Genomic DNA, 16608 nt, shown 5'->3' with positions numbered 1-16608 from the left:
AAAAGTGGTACAATATTCAATACTAATTTATTCACCAAGTATGATCAAACCTGGGAGATTTAAGGGATTGAAATTGGTAAGATGTCAATGTTCAAAAGAACAAAGAAAAAGCATATAGTGTTATTATTCTACATGTCAAGTTTGGTTAAAAGACTATTTATATGACAGAAATTTAACTCCTAGTACAATGGATTTTAGTCTCAGCATACTCCTGGACCAATGAAATCATTTTATTATATCAAAATTTATTTCATCAGAGCTTGAAATATTTTGAACTTTTGGGTAATCGTATATATTTGTTATAAGGAGAGTTGTTAATATTCCTGTTGAGAGTAAGCTATGTAAGATATTGAGCGTGCATGTACCGAGAATGTCTTTTGAAGTAATACATATATATTACACCCAGCATTATAGTGTGTGGAAGCGTTACAACATCACAGTATGAAAATGTGCTTGCATTTGTACATAATTACCTTTTTTTTTTAATAAAAAGAGGTTATTTCTCGTTGCCGTATCCATGTTCTCTTTAACTTTCTCATTTGCCTCCATGTCATGAACAATAAAGAGAAAATAGAAAAAAAATATGGAACACCTTGTGGCATGTCCTATTTGTTCACAAAAGGTAGAACATATACAGTGTATTTACAACAACCCATTGCACTAAGTAGAGACAAGGAAAACAGTGTGATGTTCGGTTGACATTTTTTGCACAGTTTTATTCATCTAAATGAGTGTACAGTGCACTCCCGTTATAACGAACACAGTTATAACGAAATTTTGATGTAACGAAAGAAAGCTGCCGTCCCAAGGACTTCGTTATAACGGGAGTCCACCGTACAAAGTGGAAATTTTCATGGGAGTAAATTTATTGTCCTCTACCAGGTAAAGTGAATTTTGCATGTTTTTAATTCTGCAGGATCAGAAATAGAATATCGTAACAAATCACACACGAAATTGTTCATGTGCTATTATTTTTTTTGCGCTAGTTTCATGTGCTAAATGCATGAAAATTTTCACACCACAAAAATTTCCACTTACACAGTATGTAACTTGTCATAAACAATGCAAAATTGCCAAAGCTTAAAGGATGAGCATATCACATTCCAATAAAAAAATTCAATCCATTGCAATCCAGTCCAAGTATGAATTGCAATTTGAAGTTAATGTTTGCCATCAAATCAAACAGTTATTTGAAGACAATTATATGAAGCAATGGTGCCTAAAACCTGTACAATATGTGAAGACCAGAGGAGTAATGTGATACCAACCAATACTGGTAGGGTTCCACATTATGCCTACTATACAGAGAAACTGGTTGCAAACTGTTTTTTAGTTACCCTAAAATTTTCTTCACAAGATGGTGAGTTGAGAGGCAAGTTCATTGTTGCTTGGTGTAAATGTGCATACTATGCAAATTTATGATGCAGATTAAACCACACCTATTTCATGTGGCATCTTTACTGAGCAAGATTTGGACAGCTTTGAAATTTCTGTCATATTGCAGTCTACTACAGTTGAATGCAGAGTAACTAATAGGGGTTATCAAAAAAAAAAAAAAAAAATGAAAGTTTTTTACCAGTGGTATCGAAATGCATCCCAGAACAAGTAACAGCATGAACATGCCCCAGTCCCAACAACAAGACAGCCTCAAATCTCTCCACAGAGTCAAAGCAGACAACAGCGTCCTGCTGGTCCAGTGTGTAACTCGCTGAGCATGAAGTTATGTATGGTCAGAGTTCATATAGTGCGTATAATATATGCCTGCACAATCATTTCTTGTGACTGTGGCAACAGGAAGCCTGCTTAGGGTGGGATTTCACGGAGCACGCGAACGATTTGCGTAAAAGTTCGTAAAAGTTTTTCTCCGAATGTGTTCCGACAATGAAGCCGAAAACTATTCTTGCGCAATTTGTGCGAAGTTTCCACGACGTATGTGCGAATGTCGTGTGTATCATTGCTAAAGTACAGCATGTTACGTACACGAAAAACACGCGACGGAAATGCGAACAACGAAAAATTTTCAATAATCATGGGAGAAAATGTACCCAAGGAGAGGTGGAAGCTGTCTTGAGTTGATTTTTTTTTTTCTTTCCTCTATTTCTCCTTTCTTTTTCTCTCATTTTTCTATTGTGTGCTTGCCTACATTTTTTTTCCTATAGGACGTATCTCCTCCACTAGTAAAGCATATGATTTTTTTTTTGCAGTTCCTCCAACACATAATCTCTTTACTTCAAATGACATTTTACGTACTTTAGATTAATTTTAACTGTATTCTGTGATTTATTTTGTATATCAAACACTTCTTTCTCTTTGCTAGTCTTTAATTTCTTTTGTTACTATAATTGTTTGATGTTTAGGTGTATGCTACGATTTTTATTTGTAGAAAACGTACGTATAGGTCAATTAAGGTCATACATCCCCCAAACGTGCGCTAAACGTTCGCGAGAATGTCTCAAAAGGTACGCGAACAGTTTGCGATTACGTCGTAAAATGATCAGAAAAACTTCGCAGATTTCGCGTAACATACGCGAGACATTCTCCAAAGTTTCGGAGTCTGTTTGGGGTTTCACGAACATTTTGCGAACATCGCGCGTGTCTTGCGAAGGTCTTGCGCATATGACGAGGCTTTAAAGACACTTTCAAGAACAATTCACGAACAAATCACGACCAAGTGTGCGGAAAAGGTTCGCAGAAAATTTCAAACTTTTTTGAAATTCTCGCCGAAGTAAAAACGACATTCGCGAACAATTGACGACGCTTCCGAACCCTCACGTTGATTTGGCGATCTTTTCCAGACCAAAATGCGAATGCTGGATTTTGCCATTCGCGTCCTTCGCAAATCGTTGGCGTGCTCCGTGAAATCCCACCCTTACATGAACAGACAGGATAAATCATGTGCACAAATAGAGGCAGGGTTGAACTTTAATACTTGGAAGTCAGCTTGATTCAAAATGATAAGATTTCGCACCTTACAAGAATTCCAGGTGGTATCCTGCTCTGTTTTATTTTATAAATTCACTGAAAAGTAGGTAGGAGGATGAGGCACGGTTCTCACACCCCTCCCTCACCCTCTGGTTTCTGCCTTCAAAAATTGAATTCATTGATGAGTTCTGGCTTACTTCGCTTACTTTGAAGTAAGCCATGAGTTCTATAGTGCTACTTACAACAACGACGAGATTTTTCAGGTGAAGTTATAAGGGGATATAAAGTTTGATCTATGCCATCAAACTTTGTCATCTACAACTTTCCTCAGTGTACTTTTATTGATTATTCAGGATTGAAAGAAATTTTTTTTTTTCACTTGAAGCTCTTATTACCATTTAATGTCATTTTAGCATATTAATCAGAATTGTCCTTGTTATTTATTCTGATGATGGTGGTATATTAGTAGCATTTGTAGTACATAGTCACAGTAGAAGTAATAGGTACAGTGTGCAGTGTCATCACAATCTGTATCAGCACTTTTATCTGCACCCTCATTGACCATCATTGATAGGCCATGATAACATTAATCCTTGTAATATATATATATATATTGTCACAGCATTACATATTCAAGTTTGCATGAGAGAAAATATATCATAGTTTACAGAAAAACAAAATATACATATATGTAATATATATATATATATATATATATATATATATATATATATATATATATAAGTAACAAAGCTGCAACAAAGTTCATGCTGTATTCACCAACGGTTTATTTCTTCACAAGAAGAAATAAAGCGTTGGTGAATACAGCATGAACTTTGTTGCAGCTTTGTTACTTATCTTTTTATCTTGCCAACACGTGGACTACCTTATCAACATATATATATATATATACATACATATATACACACACATATATATATATATACATACATATATACATATATATATATATATATATATATATATATATATATATATATATATATATATGCCTGGAAGAAGAAATTATACATTGTTGACACTAAAAGAGTATTTTTTACCAGCCCACAAAGACGGAATGGTTAAGAAAAAAAAAGTTTTCCAGGCTACCCATCAAGATGATCTTTGTACCAGCTGATATTGGTATTTCTACCTTTTCACCCTTGTCAGAATAAAAGGCTTAAAAGGTACCACTTTCTGTAGGCCTACTCTGGAGTACTTATAAAATCTAGTTGCGCTCATTCACATCGATTCTTCATTTTGTTCTTGTTCTTCTGTTTCGTTATGATCATCCTTCTAGACTAAGATTGTATTCTGCTTCTTTGTCTTTTTCTCCTCATTTAATCGCCTTATATGCTTCCCCAAACCGTTCATCACTGCAGCAATTGTTAAAGGAGAAGAAAAGATATAGTCTCACTCTGGGTCTCGAACGAAAACTAGAAGGACACTAATTCATAGACCCTGATACTATCATGACGTCGCGTTGCGTTCACACCGAATTCTCACAACATGCTAACTTGTACAAAAGCCGGTTAACGTTTCGCACGCTTCAATGGGCATATTATGTATACTGGTTACTGGGTGCGCAACGTGCAGGTCACCTGCTGATCACGGTCGGAAAGACTGACTCGACAGACAGATAACTGGGACGAGAGGGGAACAAAGGCAAAGCCAAGACAGGTAAAGACACTGACTATTGAAGTCTGCTCACTTTTCATGTTTTTAACTGTGGTAATTTGCCTTGGTCATTTAGTTGAACCAATCAGCCGGTTTCCACCGAAAATACTGGCACCTACCACAATAATCCGCACTCGACAGGGCACTCATTCTAGGTCACCTCGATCATCGTACGATCCATCGCATGACCGTGGTGGGATATTACCGGGGTAGTGAGGTAAGCGGGCGAGGGTGGCTGGCGCTGGCTGGAGTATGGAGCTACAGCACAGTAGTGTAGATTCTACATCATAGTTCATACGGTGGGGAATGGGTCTCACTGCACTGAGTGATTGATATTCAGCATTGTTCAGGGTGACCTCAGTCTTTCGAAACAGCTCAGCTCTGACTTAGCTGGTATCGTGAATCTTTCATATCAATATCAGTGAGTTTAGAATTGCTAGCAAATTGCAGGAGTTTCTCATGTAACCTTTGCCGAATCCTGACTGATTTTTTATGTGTGTGTGTGGTTTTGTTTGTTTGTTTGCTTGTTTGTTTTTTTTTTGTTATGGAGACTTGAGTGCCGTAGTATAAAGAGTCTTTAATGCTCTAGACTCTAAGTAGCTAGACATGCTCATGACATGCAAAGTTACAAATAGAGAGAGTACATTCAGTTCGGGAAACCCACTCACAAGGGGGGGCCCTCCTTATAAGTAACCCGTCCCCCTTATAAGTAACCCCGTCCCCCTTATAAGTAACCCCCGGGGCACCCCTTATAAGGAGTCTCCACGCTTTTTTGCAATGCAACGCGAAAATGAAAGGACTGCGGCAATTCGCTTGATTATGTCCATAAAGCTTCACAAGTTTCCTAGTTACTCACGAAATTTGAGCAAAATCGGTTTGAGGCATCATATCTAAAATCATGGATTTAAATGCGATGTCAAACGACCCATGCGAATGCTGAAATGCGAGCGATTACTGGCTCGAGTGTCGCCAGGCGCGGCGGCGCGGCAATGCTTGAGTGGCAGACGTGGCGACTGAGTACGTACTCAGTCGCCACGTCTGCACTCGAGCATTGCCGCGCCGCCGCGCCTGGCGACACTCGCGCCAGTAATCGCTCGCATTTCAGCATTCGCATGGGTCGTTTGACATCGCATTTAAATCCATGATTTTAGATATGATGCCTCAAACCGATTTTGCTCAAATTTCGTTAGTAACTAGGAAACTTGTGAAGCTTTATGGACATAATCAAACGAATTGCCGCAGTCCTTTCATTTTCGCGTTGCATTGCAAAAAAGCGTGGAGACTCCTTATAAGGGGTGCCCCGGGGGTTACTTATAAGGGGGACGGGGTTACTTATAAGGGGGACGGGTTACTTATAAGGAGGGGCCCCCCTTGTGAGTGGGTTTCCCGAACTGCATTGTAACTTGCTAACATGTTATACATGTAGATCTATGTGATGTACTGTATTCTCATGGTCGGACATCCGGGGATTTTGCGTGTCACGGGGTCATGGATAGCGGTGGAGTGAAAACAAACCATAGTCTTATAGTCGCGTGAGCCTGGAGGGGTAACGCTGTACGTGTTTTCTGCCGGGGCGCCCCGCGAGCATAGCGCTAGCACAAGCTGTACTACTGTAGCTGTGCGGGCAGCAGGATTAGGCCCTAGGCCTACCCTAAATTAGGCCCTACCCTAAGCCTACTACAGTACTAACGTTAGGCCTATAGACCTACCTGAAGTTTCTATGAGGTAGGCCTACTAAGTAAACGTAGATATCGGGGTAGGGCCTACTCATTGAGGTTCTATACTGCACATCTGGCCATTTTCGGGTCGTTGATCCAGAGTCCTGCCGCGATTTCATACGGGCACAGGTCCAGTCCGGCTGCCTTCAACTTGGCAAAATACCGGGATCCGACCGATCGATCGACGGGATCCAGATTTTTAGAATATTGCTGGCAAGACATGATGCATGTATCTCATGAATGATGGCACAAATGACAAAATGAGTAATGAAAAACAGTCCCCATGTCTGCGTAGAGCTGCACATAAAACGCGTCGCACATGCACAGCATGCATGCAGTATGCGCATTATGCAGGCTTAGCGCGTGCAAGCTACAGTTTGTTTTCACTCCAGTCAACCGGAAGTGACGTGTAGCCGACCGCAAGAATACTTGGGTGACCCGCACCTCGTCATAGTTAATGTTTGCCCATATTTGAATCACATTTCGCCACTGAAATTCTTTGAAATCCAACTCACATACAGGAAAAATGCTGAAAATTCCAATGGAATCACAAGTTCACTGATCGATATTGAAAATTTGCAGCTATCGTCGTCGAAAGCGAACGATGCGAAAAAGTTGCGCGCTAAGGAAGGGGCCCGCAACTTGTCACCCGCTCTCCCATAGACTTAGCACGTAAAAGACGTGTGCGGGTGACAGTGATGTTCCCATAGACATACACGTGAAAGATGCGTGCGGGTGACTTATAACACGTATTCCTATAGCCCTATGAAAATTTCAGATTTTCGCGAAAAACTGTTCGGTTTTCACCACAATTTGCTTGATTGTGGTAGCCCTGCCAAGTTTCAAGCATACAGAACACAGTCCCGGGCATACATTTTTGTGTAGTGCGCTCAAAACAATTTTAAGTGGGGTGATGGTATTCGGGCCCCTGACGAGGTGCGGGCACCTCACTATACATGTACAGGACATGTGTAAATTAACGTAGCATATACCAATCCACCATGTCTACTGTCATGATAAAATTTAAGCGTAAGAAGTGTACTTTCGCACCTCCTTGTCAGTTGATCTCCAAACATGCACATTCTAACGTTACATTTTACATTTCCATTCTACTTAGACACTACTTTGGGGGATGCTTTTAATCACTGTCACTAGTGTCAGTTGGACGTGCTAGGCGAGGTACCGGTACCGTAGTTATGGGTAGACTCGGCCTAGCAGGTAAAGTCGGCCCCCAGCGCGCGCATTGCAGGTAGTTGTACTGCGCACGCTGGGGGCCGACTTTACCCGCTAGGCCGAGTTTACCCATAACTACGGTACCATGGTACCTCACCTTGACTACATATAAATTCACAGTCCTAGATCGGCAAAGTTAAGCTCAACACACAAATGGTAACATCAGACAAATAGGTTCCTACAGTGCACTCACCAGCTGTTTGAAATATAAGGGGCATAGTTTTAGAGTGCTTCAGGAGTTGATTGTCTCGGTGCTCATAGTCATACAGTACCAGCCTGCTGTAACAGTCTACAGAGTTTAGACTGCTCCTGGAGCACTCTATGATGTGTATAACGTCGCTGGGGTAATAAGACCTTGTATCTGCCATTTTGATGAAAATGACATTTTTGGATTAATAGTCAAATAATGGGTTAAGTGATGTCCTGTCCAAATCCCAACTGTCTTACTCCAAAAATGAAGCCACCAGAGCATGTCAAAGGAAAGGCTATCCCATTCGCTCTATTGCTTTGGCCGCCATGTTTTTTTGTTCTCCTGATCATTCAACATTTTGTAGATGCGAGGTCTTGTCACCCCAGCGATGATAAATTGGTGCAGTTAACGTTAGGGATGAAGGAATTGTTCTTTCAGAATTTTCAGTGAGCATTGTTCATGCTTTATGCTTTTCAGAGCTCATCTAGATAAGAATGAAATCATAACACTACAGAATTAGTTTAAATAGAAATGAAGGAAAAAGCTTTCATGGTTTCACCAAAAAATGGAACAAGTGGCAGCGCTTATCATATCAGACGTAAATCTGACCACGATGTTCCATTCCACCTTTTATAATTTCAGACAATTTTTGGGTAAATGATGGAGAAAGTATCAGTGATGTTTGAGAAAATGCAGCATTTTAGTGTAAATAAAACCTGAACTTGGTGAGAACAAATGTTCAATTTTTTACCGTCTACTGATATTAATATTCATGTACCAGTATAATGGCAGATAGGAGTGTATAGTGCATGCTGAGTGTTTACAGTGTATACTGGAGCTTGCGTAGTGATGATTGGGAATAATTGCATCATCCTTCAGGAAATGAATCTATTATTTACTAGATAGTTTACTACAGTATCGGCCAGACACACATCTGGTAATACAGGATATTGAGATAACTGTGTCCACATTATTGCAATATGTCAAAATGTAATTTACCAACACATGTGCTGAATTCCTTGCATCCATGTTTTCTTTAGTGATTGCACCATAAACCCATATATGTTGCTAGGGTAAATTTTCCAGTAGGCACACATTGACTCTGTGGGTCGGTAAAGCTGATTTTGATCTTAAGAGTATTTTTTGACAGGGCATTTAATTAGAAGCATGAAAATCCTACAGAAACTTTTAAGATTCAATCCCCTTCGTGACATTTCTGTGATGAAAGAATTGCCAATTAAAGGTACGCTGTAGTTTCATACATATGACTGCAAAAACTTTCTTTTTTTTTCCCATAAAATGGATATATCCGTGCATAAGTAATGTGTGAAGTAGTGCTGTGATAAGACAATTTAATTTCGGTAATGATGAAAATGTGAAACATTACCCAAAAGGGTACACCCGAAATATTGCAATATGCAATCTCAGAGCACAACTGACTGTGGTTGCTATGTAATGTTTTTATAATTGATTACCCAGTTGGTATGTTGAGCCATAAAATTATCCTTCTGTTAGATGATTGATGAGCAGTGTGTGCTGTAGCCTGATGTTGACTGCAACACAATCGTAACTTGTACTCTTGTTTTTGTTGTTTATTTTCACAGGGACTGAGTAATGAGAGACTGACAAAAGCGTAAGGCAACAACATGGATATTGTACTCGATTACCTAGATGAGTATCTCCTCTCGAGGTACAATGTCTACCCAGAGTCGTGGCCAGAAAACTTCTGGTTACGCCAGGCCATCACTCTTTTTGTCGTGGTCAATGTGGGTGGGGCCATTCTCTACTTTCTCCTGGCCGGTCTCAGCTACCAGTTCATCTACGACCACCGCCTCATGCAGCATCCAAAATTCTTAAAGGTTCGTATTTATGTTTACTATGCGGCAGCTGTGTGAAGTATACTGTACATGTCATCACAAGTGTAATCTTTTATTGGAAAATTGAGCAAAGAAAATGGGATTCCATCGGGATTCGAATCCCAATGGAATCCCATTTTCTTTGCTTGATTTTCCAATAATGAATTATATTCAATTCTGGTCAGTTTCCTCTGTTTGCCTTTGTTACGAGTATAATCTTTGTGAATTGGGACTACTTGTAACATTGTAGTGCAACGTGATCAATATTGACATTCCCAAAAAGGCTGTCATATGTGCTGTCTTTTTTCCCCTCTTCTTTAATCATACGATTGCTTCTGACATGTAACGAAACCATATAGAGGTCCATCCCATAAACTGATTGTAATCTAGCACTCTACTTTTGGAGTCATATAGTGTACTTGAGTCCATGCAGGACTACTGTCAGTCCACATAGGGATCAGAATCATTCCAACCAGATAATCTGCAAAGTCGACCTGGAATCAGATTATGCTAACCTATTAAAGAACAAGTTCACCTTCATGGACATGTGGGTTGAGTGAATGCAGCAGTATTCGTAGAACACATCAGTGAGAGTTTGAGCAAAATCAGACAATCCGTTACAAAGTTATGAATTTTTGAAGTTTCTGCTCAGTCACGGCTGGATGAAAAGACTGCTATAGCTTGTGATGTCACATGAGTGCAACGATATAGAGAAAGAATAAAGAAATTCAACATATTTCCATTTTTCTCACATAACAAAAGAACACTCTACTTCTCTCTTACAGAAGGCAGGGGGAATAATATTACCCTTAACATACATCAGTAACAAGTCAAAAAAATGTGCACTTTATTCAAAAAGTAAAGTTTTGTGAAGTTCTCTTTTTATTTTCCTTATATAGTTGTATGCATGTGACATCATACACTGTAGTAGTCTTCTCTTCCAACAGTGACTGCGCAGATACTTAAGATATTCGTAACTTTTTGAACAGATTGCCAATTTTCCTCAAACTTTCACTGATGTGTTCTACTAATATTGCTGCATTCTCTCAAGCCTTATGTATTGACCGATTCAGGTTCGTTGAGGGCAGCAGGCAATTTGTGGCACTGGGCGCAGCCATTAGCTCAAATTGCGGTGTCCCAGCCTACCCCCCCCCCCCCCACACCCCGGCAACATATTTATCGCGCACTTGTAACAAAGGTTCGCGCACTAAGCAAGCATTCACGCACTCAGTACGAGACACCTATTGGCTAAAACAACCATGCATCAGTTTTTCATTCCGTGCTCATGCTAATGTAGGAAGAGGGGTAGGGGAGGGGGGGGGGGGTCGGCCGGGACACCGCAGTAATGGCGCTGCCCATGCCAATAATACACAAAGCGCGTCACAGAATCGGTCAATATGAAGACGGTGGACTTGTCCTTTAAGACAGTGCGTTGATTGAATGACATCGTGTACTGTAAAACATGATATATTCGCGGCATGAAATTTTCGCGAATTGCCACTGGCGTTCAATGCATGTAGTGTAGACAAAAACTTTCGTGTGCATTTTAATTTCGCGAATTTTGGCGCTTGCGAAATTCGTGAAATTAAAATGCACGCGAAAATTTCTCGTTGTACAGTATGTGCATAGGTGCATGTTACGTGCCACGAATTGCATCTCAGTTTATATTTGAAAATGAGTCAGAGAATCTGGAGGAGTGGAGATAATGATCAGTTCGATTTCAGAGCCTTGGTCAGCTCGGGTGCACAGAACTATTGATTGTTTGATGCCAATCGTTATCTTGAGAATTGCTAAAGGTACAAATAGAAATGACCTTTACTCTGCCTGTCAAAGGGATGGATGTTATGTGTACTAAATATGTAACATATCATTAATTTAAAACCATGTATTTGGCAAGATAAGGAGTAGTTTGAAAGAATGAGAAAAAATGCACATGACAAAATAGCAAAGCAAAACCAGACTATTGATGATTATACTGTGCACTGGCAAAACAGATTGTACAGGAACGTTTCCAAGCATGTGTTTACATGTTGCAAGTAATTTCTGGAGAGATAAGATAACAGTCGCTAATGTGCAAAGGTCGAGTAGAGGCAGGGTGCTACATAACTTTATTTTACCACTTGCCCAGTTGGGCAAGCAGATTTTAAAATCTGCTGCAAAACACTCGCCCAAATATCAATTTTACTTGCCCAAAAAGAAAGTCCAAAATATAAGGAAATGACATAGAAAATCAGGTGTAAGTCAAGGGCTTGATAAAACACAATCATCTGAATAAACAACGCACATTGATTCCCACGTTTAAACACAATGGAGTAACAGACTTGGTCCGATCAAGTGTCGCCGTTGCATTGCACTGGAGCTTCTTTACGTAAGTGCTGGAAAGTTGCTGAAATGAGATATTCTGCATGTTGCATCACTAAACAGCCATTATCTTTGGGCTTCTGTATGGTCGACTTTGTGGGTTTGTTGGGGGGAATAAGTAAAAAAAGGGTGGCTTCAAAACTTTTTGCTTGCCCACTTTTGGCAAGCATTTGTTATCATTCTTCAAAGATACTTGCCCAAATTTGATTTTCACTTGCCCCGTGCAATCGGGCAAGTGCTTATGTAGCACCCTGGTAGAGGGCATTTTGATGCAAGAACATAAGTATGCAAGAAAGTATTGTAACACTGTGAAAATGGTGCTATGTGATATGAAATTCATGGAAATTTTTTGCAAGTCGAAAGATATATTCTCACAAATTTCAAAATATAGCAGAGAGTTGTGTATTTTCATAAGTACAAGAGTGCTGCTGCAACTATTAATCTTGCTGTGATCATATATTTCCCCTGAAATCGACATTTGAATGGGATTTATGAGAAATTTAATCAGTATAATTTGCTTACAATGACTTGACACTTTAAACTTTTTTTTTGTTCTCTCTTGTCAATGTCCGACAGGACAAATAGGCACCACACATGCATTTCTTCTTTCCCCCCTCATGTTCCTCTCTTTGTAAATACCCCCCCCCCCAACTCATCATTTAAACTATTTGCAAGCATATAGATTGTGTGCACGGGGGTTGCAATGGTTTTCAAGCTTTAAGCTTATGTTGCAATTCCTTTGCGTGTTCGTTACCTTGAATAATGTAGCTCTCTTAGAGTTGTATACTATTTCTGTAACTGCTTCTTATCAATGTATAGTTATTGTATATATTCTGTCTTGGCTATATGAGATGTACTTGCATACATTTTGTATGCACTCCTATTTCGTGAACATGCATGAAATCTTGAATAAATAAATAAATGAATAAATAAATAAATAAACAAAAGAGCTATAAGAGCAGTTCATAAATAGATTACCACATTAGTTCAACATTTCCAGTTTTATGTAAAGAGAAATCTTTCAAATCATTTTGCTACATTTATTGATTTCGATTATATTGTTTCTTCCCTTTAGAATCAGATTCAGCGTGAAATCCTGTACACCCTGAAGTCCATTCCTTTCATGGGAGTGCTCACCGTGATCATGTTCATGTTGGAGGTCAAAGGTTACAGCCAGCTCTACGACTCCTTCAGTGAGAGCAAAATTGGTAAGAGCAAGTGCTCAAAAAAAGGGGAGGTAGATATGTGGAGCTATCCAAAGATATTCTGCCAGTTGTAGCTTGAAATGCCTCAAAAAGCATAAACCTTTTGTAAGCTCTGATTCAAGGTCAGAATTAGAACATGAGAAGTGTTAATAGCAGTCTCAGACATGCCAAGTGCTACAGCTTCCCATCGCTACATTCCATGTACTGTAAAACCAGAAATAATTGCATGTATTTTTATTTCGTGAATTTCGTCTAAGTCAAGATTATCGCAAAATTATGATGCATGCGAAAATTCTTGCCTAAACTACGTGCATTGAATACCACTGGCAATTTGTGAAAATGTCGTTGCTGCGAAAATATTATGCTTTACACTCAGTTGCTTCTGTGATAGGAAACAGTTCATGGCTCTTTTTTTTTTTTTTTTTTTTTTTTTTTGCAAGGGCTTGACTACACCATTCAAATTTTCTTGATCAATTTGAAAGTTTGCAGTCTTCTCTTAAGAATATAACCAGTATTCTACTACCAAACCTTACCGCCACACTTTAAAAGACTATGTTAGGGAATCTGAACCTTGAAATGCCACTGCCTGGATTGTGATGCAATTATGTATTAGAGGCAGTAGGGGAATGGCAATGGCATAATTGTAGACTCAGAAGTCAACCAATCTCCTCAGTTCTCACTGCAGTGCACACATTAAATATGGAATAGATATTCTTAAGGAGTCCATATCAGAAGGTATACATTTATTTGTTATGTGCTATCTCTTTGATGCAATTTATGCAAAGAATTTAATCTCCAATGTAAGTCCTCATGTGTTTGTCTGATTTTCCATCATTGAAATACTGCAGCAATGCCCTGCTAAAAGGTACAAATATTAAGTTCAATGTTTCAAAATCAAGCTGCCGGTAATTGCTTTTGATGTTGTACACATGTTAATACATTCTTGTTCTTGTCTACATCCGACTTCATATGTACAATACAGGGGAAACTCGGTATAACGAACACTGCTATAACGAGATATCGGTTATAACGAGGAAATATTCCCGGTCCCAAATTTCCTTCCACACAAGTCTATGTAAAATGCTACTCTTATAGCGAGATCGGCTATAACGAAATAACTGCTTTAACGAGATAAATTTTGTGACTTCCAAACAAAGAAAAACATAGTCAATCAAACCTGCTATAGCGAGGTAAAGCAAAATGCCTTCGGTAAAGCTTTACTTCGCCTGTGCTATCATCTTCCGAGATTGTAAAGCTTGATGCGCCAAAAACTGTCTTGTACACACATAATCATTTTCTTCAATGCACTCCAGCTAGCACTGCATGTTGTACGTGTAAGTGTGTGTGTGCGCGAACACTGATACATGCAGAAAATGTGGTGGGACGGCCATATGTGATACATGACATCATCATGACGTTTAGCAGGTGTGAGGCAATCTGATGCTGTGATTGGCCTTCTACTTAGGGAATTCCCCATCTTCACACACACGCAGTCATAATGTACATACAGAATGTGTCACATACACACACAGCATTGTGCAGACCATATTCAAGCTTTCCACACAACACACACCCATACGATAACCACATACCAATCCACAGACGATCTTGATACAATCGCAAGCTATATAAATTTACAAATTCAAACATCTACAATTAATAAGAAACACATTCTTGATATTGGATTTCCTTGGCGAAAAACATCTTCTTACCCATAAAGGTGAGTAATTCCCCCACACACAATATCAAGTTATCAGTATTGATTAAAATATGATGGGTAGTCCCACATGTGCAAATTAATGTCTTCATGTTATGCCTTCTTTTATGCCTACTGATATAACGAGATATCGGCTATAACGAGGAAAATGACTCGGTCCCGACCATCTCGTTATATCGAGTTTCCACTGTAGTTGATAATGACCAATGAAAAAAAAAAAAAAAAAAAAGGCTGGAAGCCATCAGTTACAATTATTGTACTCTTTTGACATTACAGTGTCATTTTATTTGTTGCCCCCCTAAAGGCTGGCTGCGGTTGCCGTGGGAAATCTTGAGCTTTCTCTTCTTTACTGACATGTGCATCTACTGGATCCACCGCTGGCTGCATCATCCTGCCATCTACAAGCACCTGCACAAGGCGCACCACTTGTGGAAAGTGCCGACGCCCTTCGCCAGCCACGCCTTTCACCCCGTGGATGGCTTCCTGCAGAGTTTCCCCTACCACCTGTACCCATTCTTCTTCCCCCTCCACAAGGGGGTCTACCTCTTCATGTTTGTCTTTGTCAACTTCTGGACGGTCAGCATCCACGACGGCGACTACCGCGTGCCCGACGCCGTCCAGCCCTTCATCAATGGCTCCGCCCACCACACCGACCACCACCTCTTCTACAACTACAACTACGGCCAGTTCTTCACGCTGTGGGACCGGCTGGGTGGCTCCTTCCGCAACCCCTCGGCCTTCGAGGGCAATGGCCCTATGGAGGAAGTGCTAAAGCTGAAGGAGAAGAACGGGAGCCTGGCGAAGAAGCAGGAGAACGGATCCACCGCCGAAGAACTGACAAATGGCATGAGCCAGGAAAGTCATTACAATCTCCGCAAGCGATGAGCCACTCTTTGAACATCCACTTCCCCCTTGCACAAGAGGAAGTGTAAATTCCTGGAGAATTACATTGGACATTATGGGAGCTTAGTCTTTAAACCAAACTCTCCACTCTATCAATAATCATTTTATATGTTTTTGTCATGTTATCTGGTCATTGGTGCAATGCACCATGATGATAGCATGCTTTTCTCTACTTCACATTTTGAAGAAAAATTATGTGGTGTGGCATGAATAGAGACTTTTCCACTGGGTACAAAGCCCTACTAGACGTCATCCCTGGTCATCATAGGAGATAAAATGTAAACAAATTACCAAGCAGTACAGTGATCCTCCAGGACAAATGTAGGATTGACTTTTGTTAGCTTAACTCACACTGATTTAATGTCATATGTGCAATTGTCTTTTTGCCTCTTCTCTTTCCATATTCTTTCTCCTCCTCTGTGAGCACTTTCCCTTTCATCTTTTTGCTTGCTTGATCAATTTTATATCGACAGGGAGCTTTTGATTGAGGATGTGGACGTTAATTTTTGCGTGTTGTGTGCAAATTTCTGCCATTGGCATGGTTACAAGCTTGAAGTCTTGTGTCCTCTCAATTCCCCAACAGTAGTGGGCCAAAATAGCATAACTAGGTAGTTCTAGAATCACCAACATAGCTGAAGGAACAATGTTGTTTAGGATGTAATATGCACATTTGAATCTAGGCCAGTCCACTTGGCTGAGTTGCTGTGTATTGCATTTTCAAAAGTGCTTGTAAGTCACAACGGACAGAAGGATGCGGACATTCCAGGCTGTTTGTTTCACGTGTCGCAGGGTCCACTGCATCCTCAATCATAAGTTCCCTACTATC

At 40.0% G+C, this 16608-nt stretch overlaps 1 protein-coding gene across 1 annotated transcript; it reads left to right on the top strand.

Annotated features, from left to right (window-relative positions):
- The first annotated feature begins 4503 nt into the window (after positions 1-4503).
- Positions 4504-15910, top strand: LOC139720428 (lathosterol oxidase-like). Its single transcript, XM_071631789.1, has 4 exons — positions 4504-4602; positions 9345-9599; positions 13033-13165; positions 15184-15910. The coding sequence occupies exons 2-4, from the start codon at positions 9387-9389 to the stop codon at positions 15762-15764; spliced, it is 927 nt and encodes a 308-aa protein (XP_071487890.1). The 5' UTR covers positions 4504-4602; positions 9345-9386; the 3' UTR covers positions 15765-15910.
- The last annotated feature ends 698 nt before the right edge of the window (positions 15911-16608 follow it).

Source organism: Diadema antillarum, unplaced genomic scaffold (assembly GCF_040938485.1).
Source record: "Diadema antillarum isolate AM-2024a unplaced genomic scaffold, OU_Dant_1.0 scf00000128, whole genome shotgun sequence".
In the NCBI taxonomy this organism is placed as follows: domain Eukaryota; kingdom Metazoa; phylum Echinodermata; class Echinoidea; order Diadematoida; family Diadematidae; genus Diadema; species Diadema antillarum.
The sequence above is the reverse complement of the archived record's forward strand: the minus strand, read 5'-3'. Positions and strand labels throughout refer to the sequence as shown.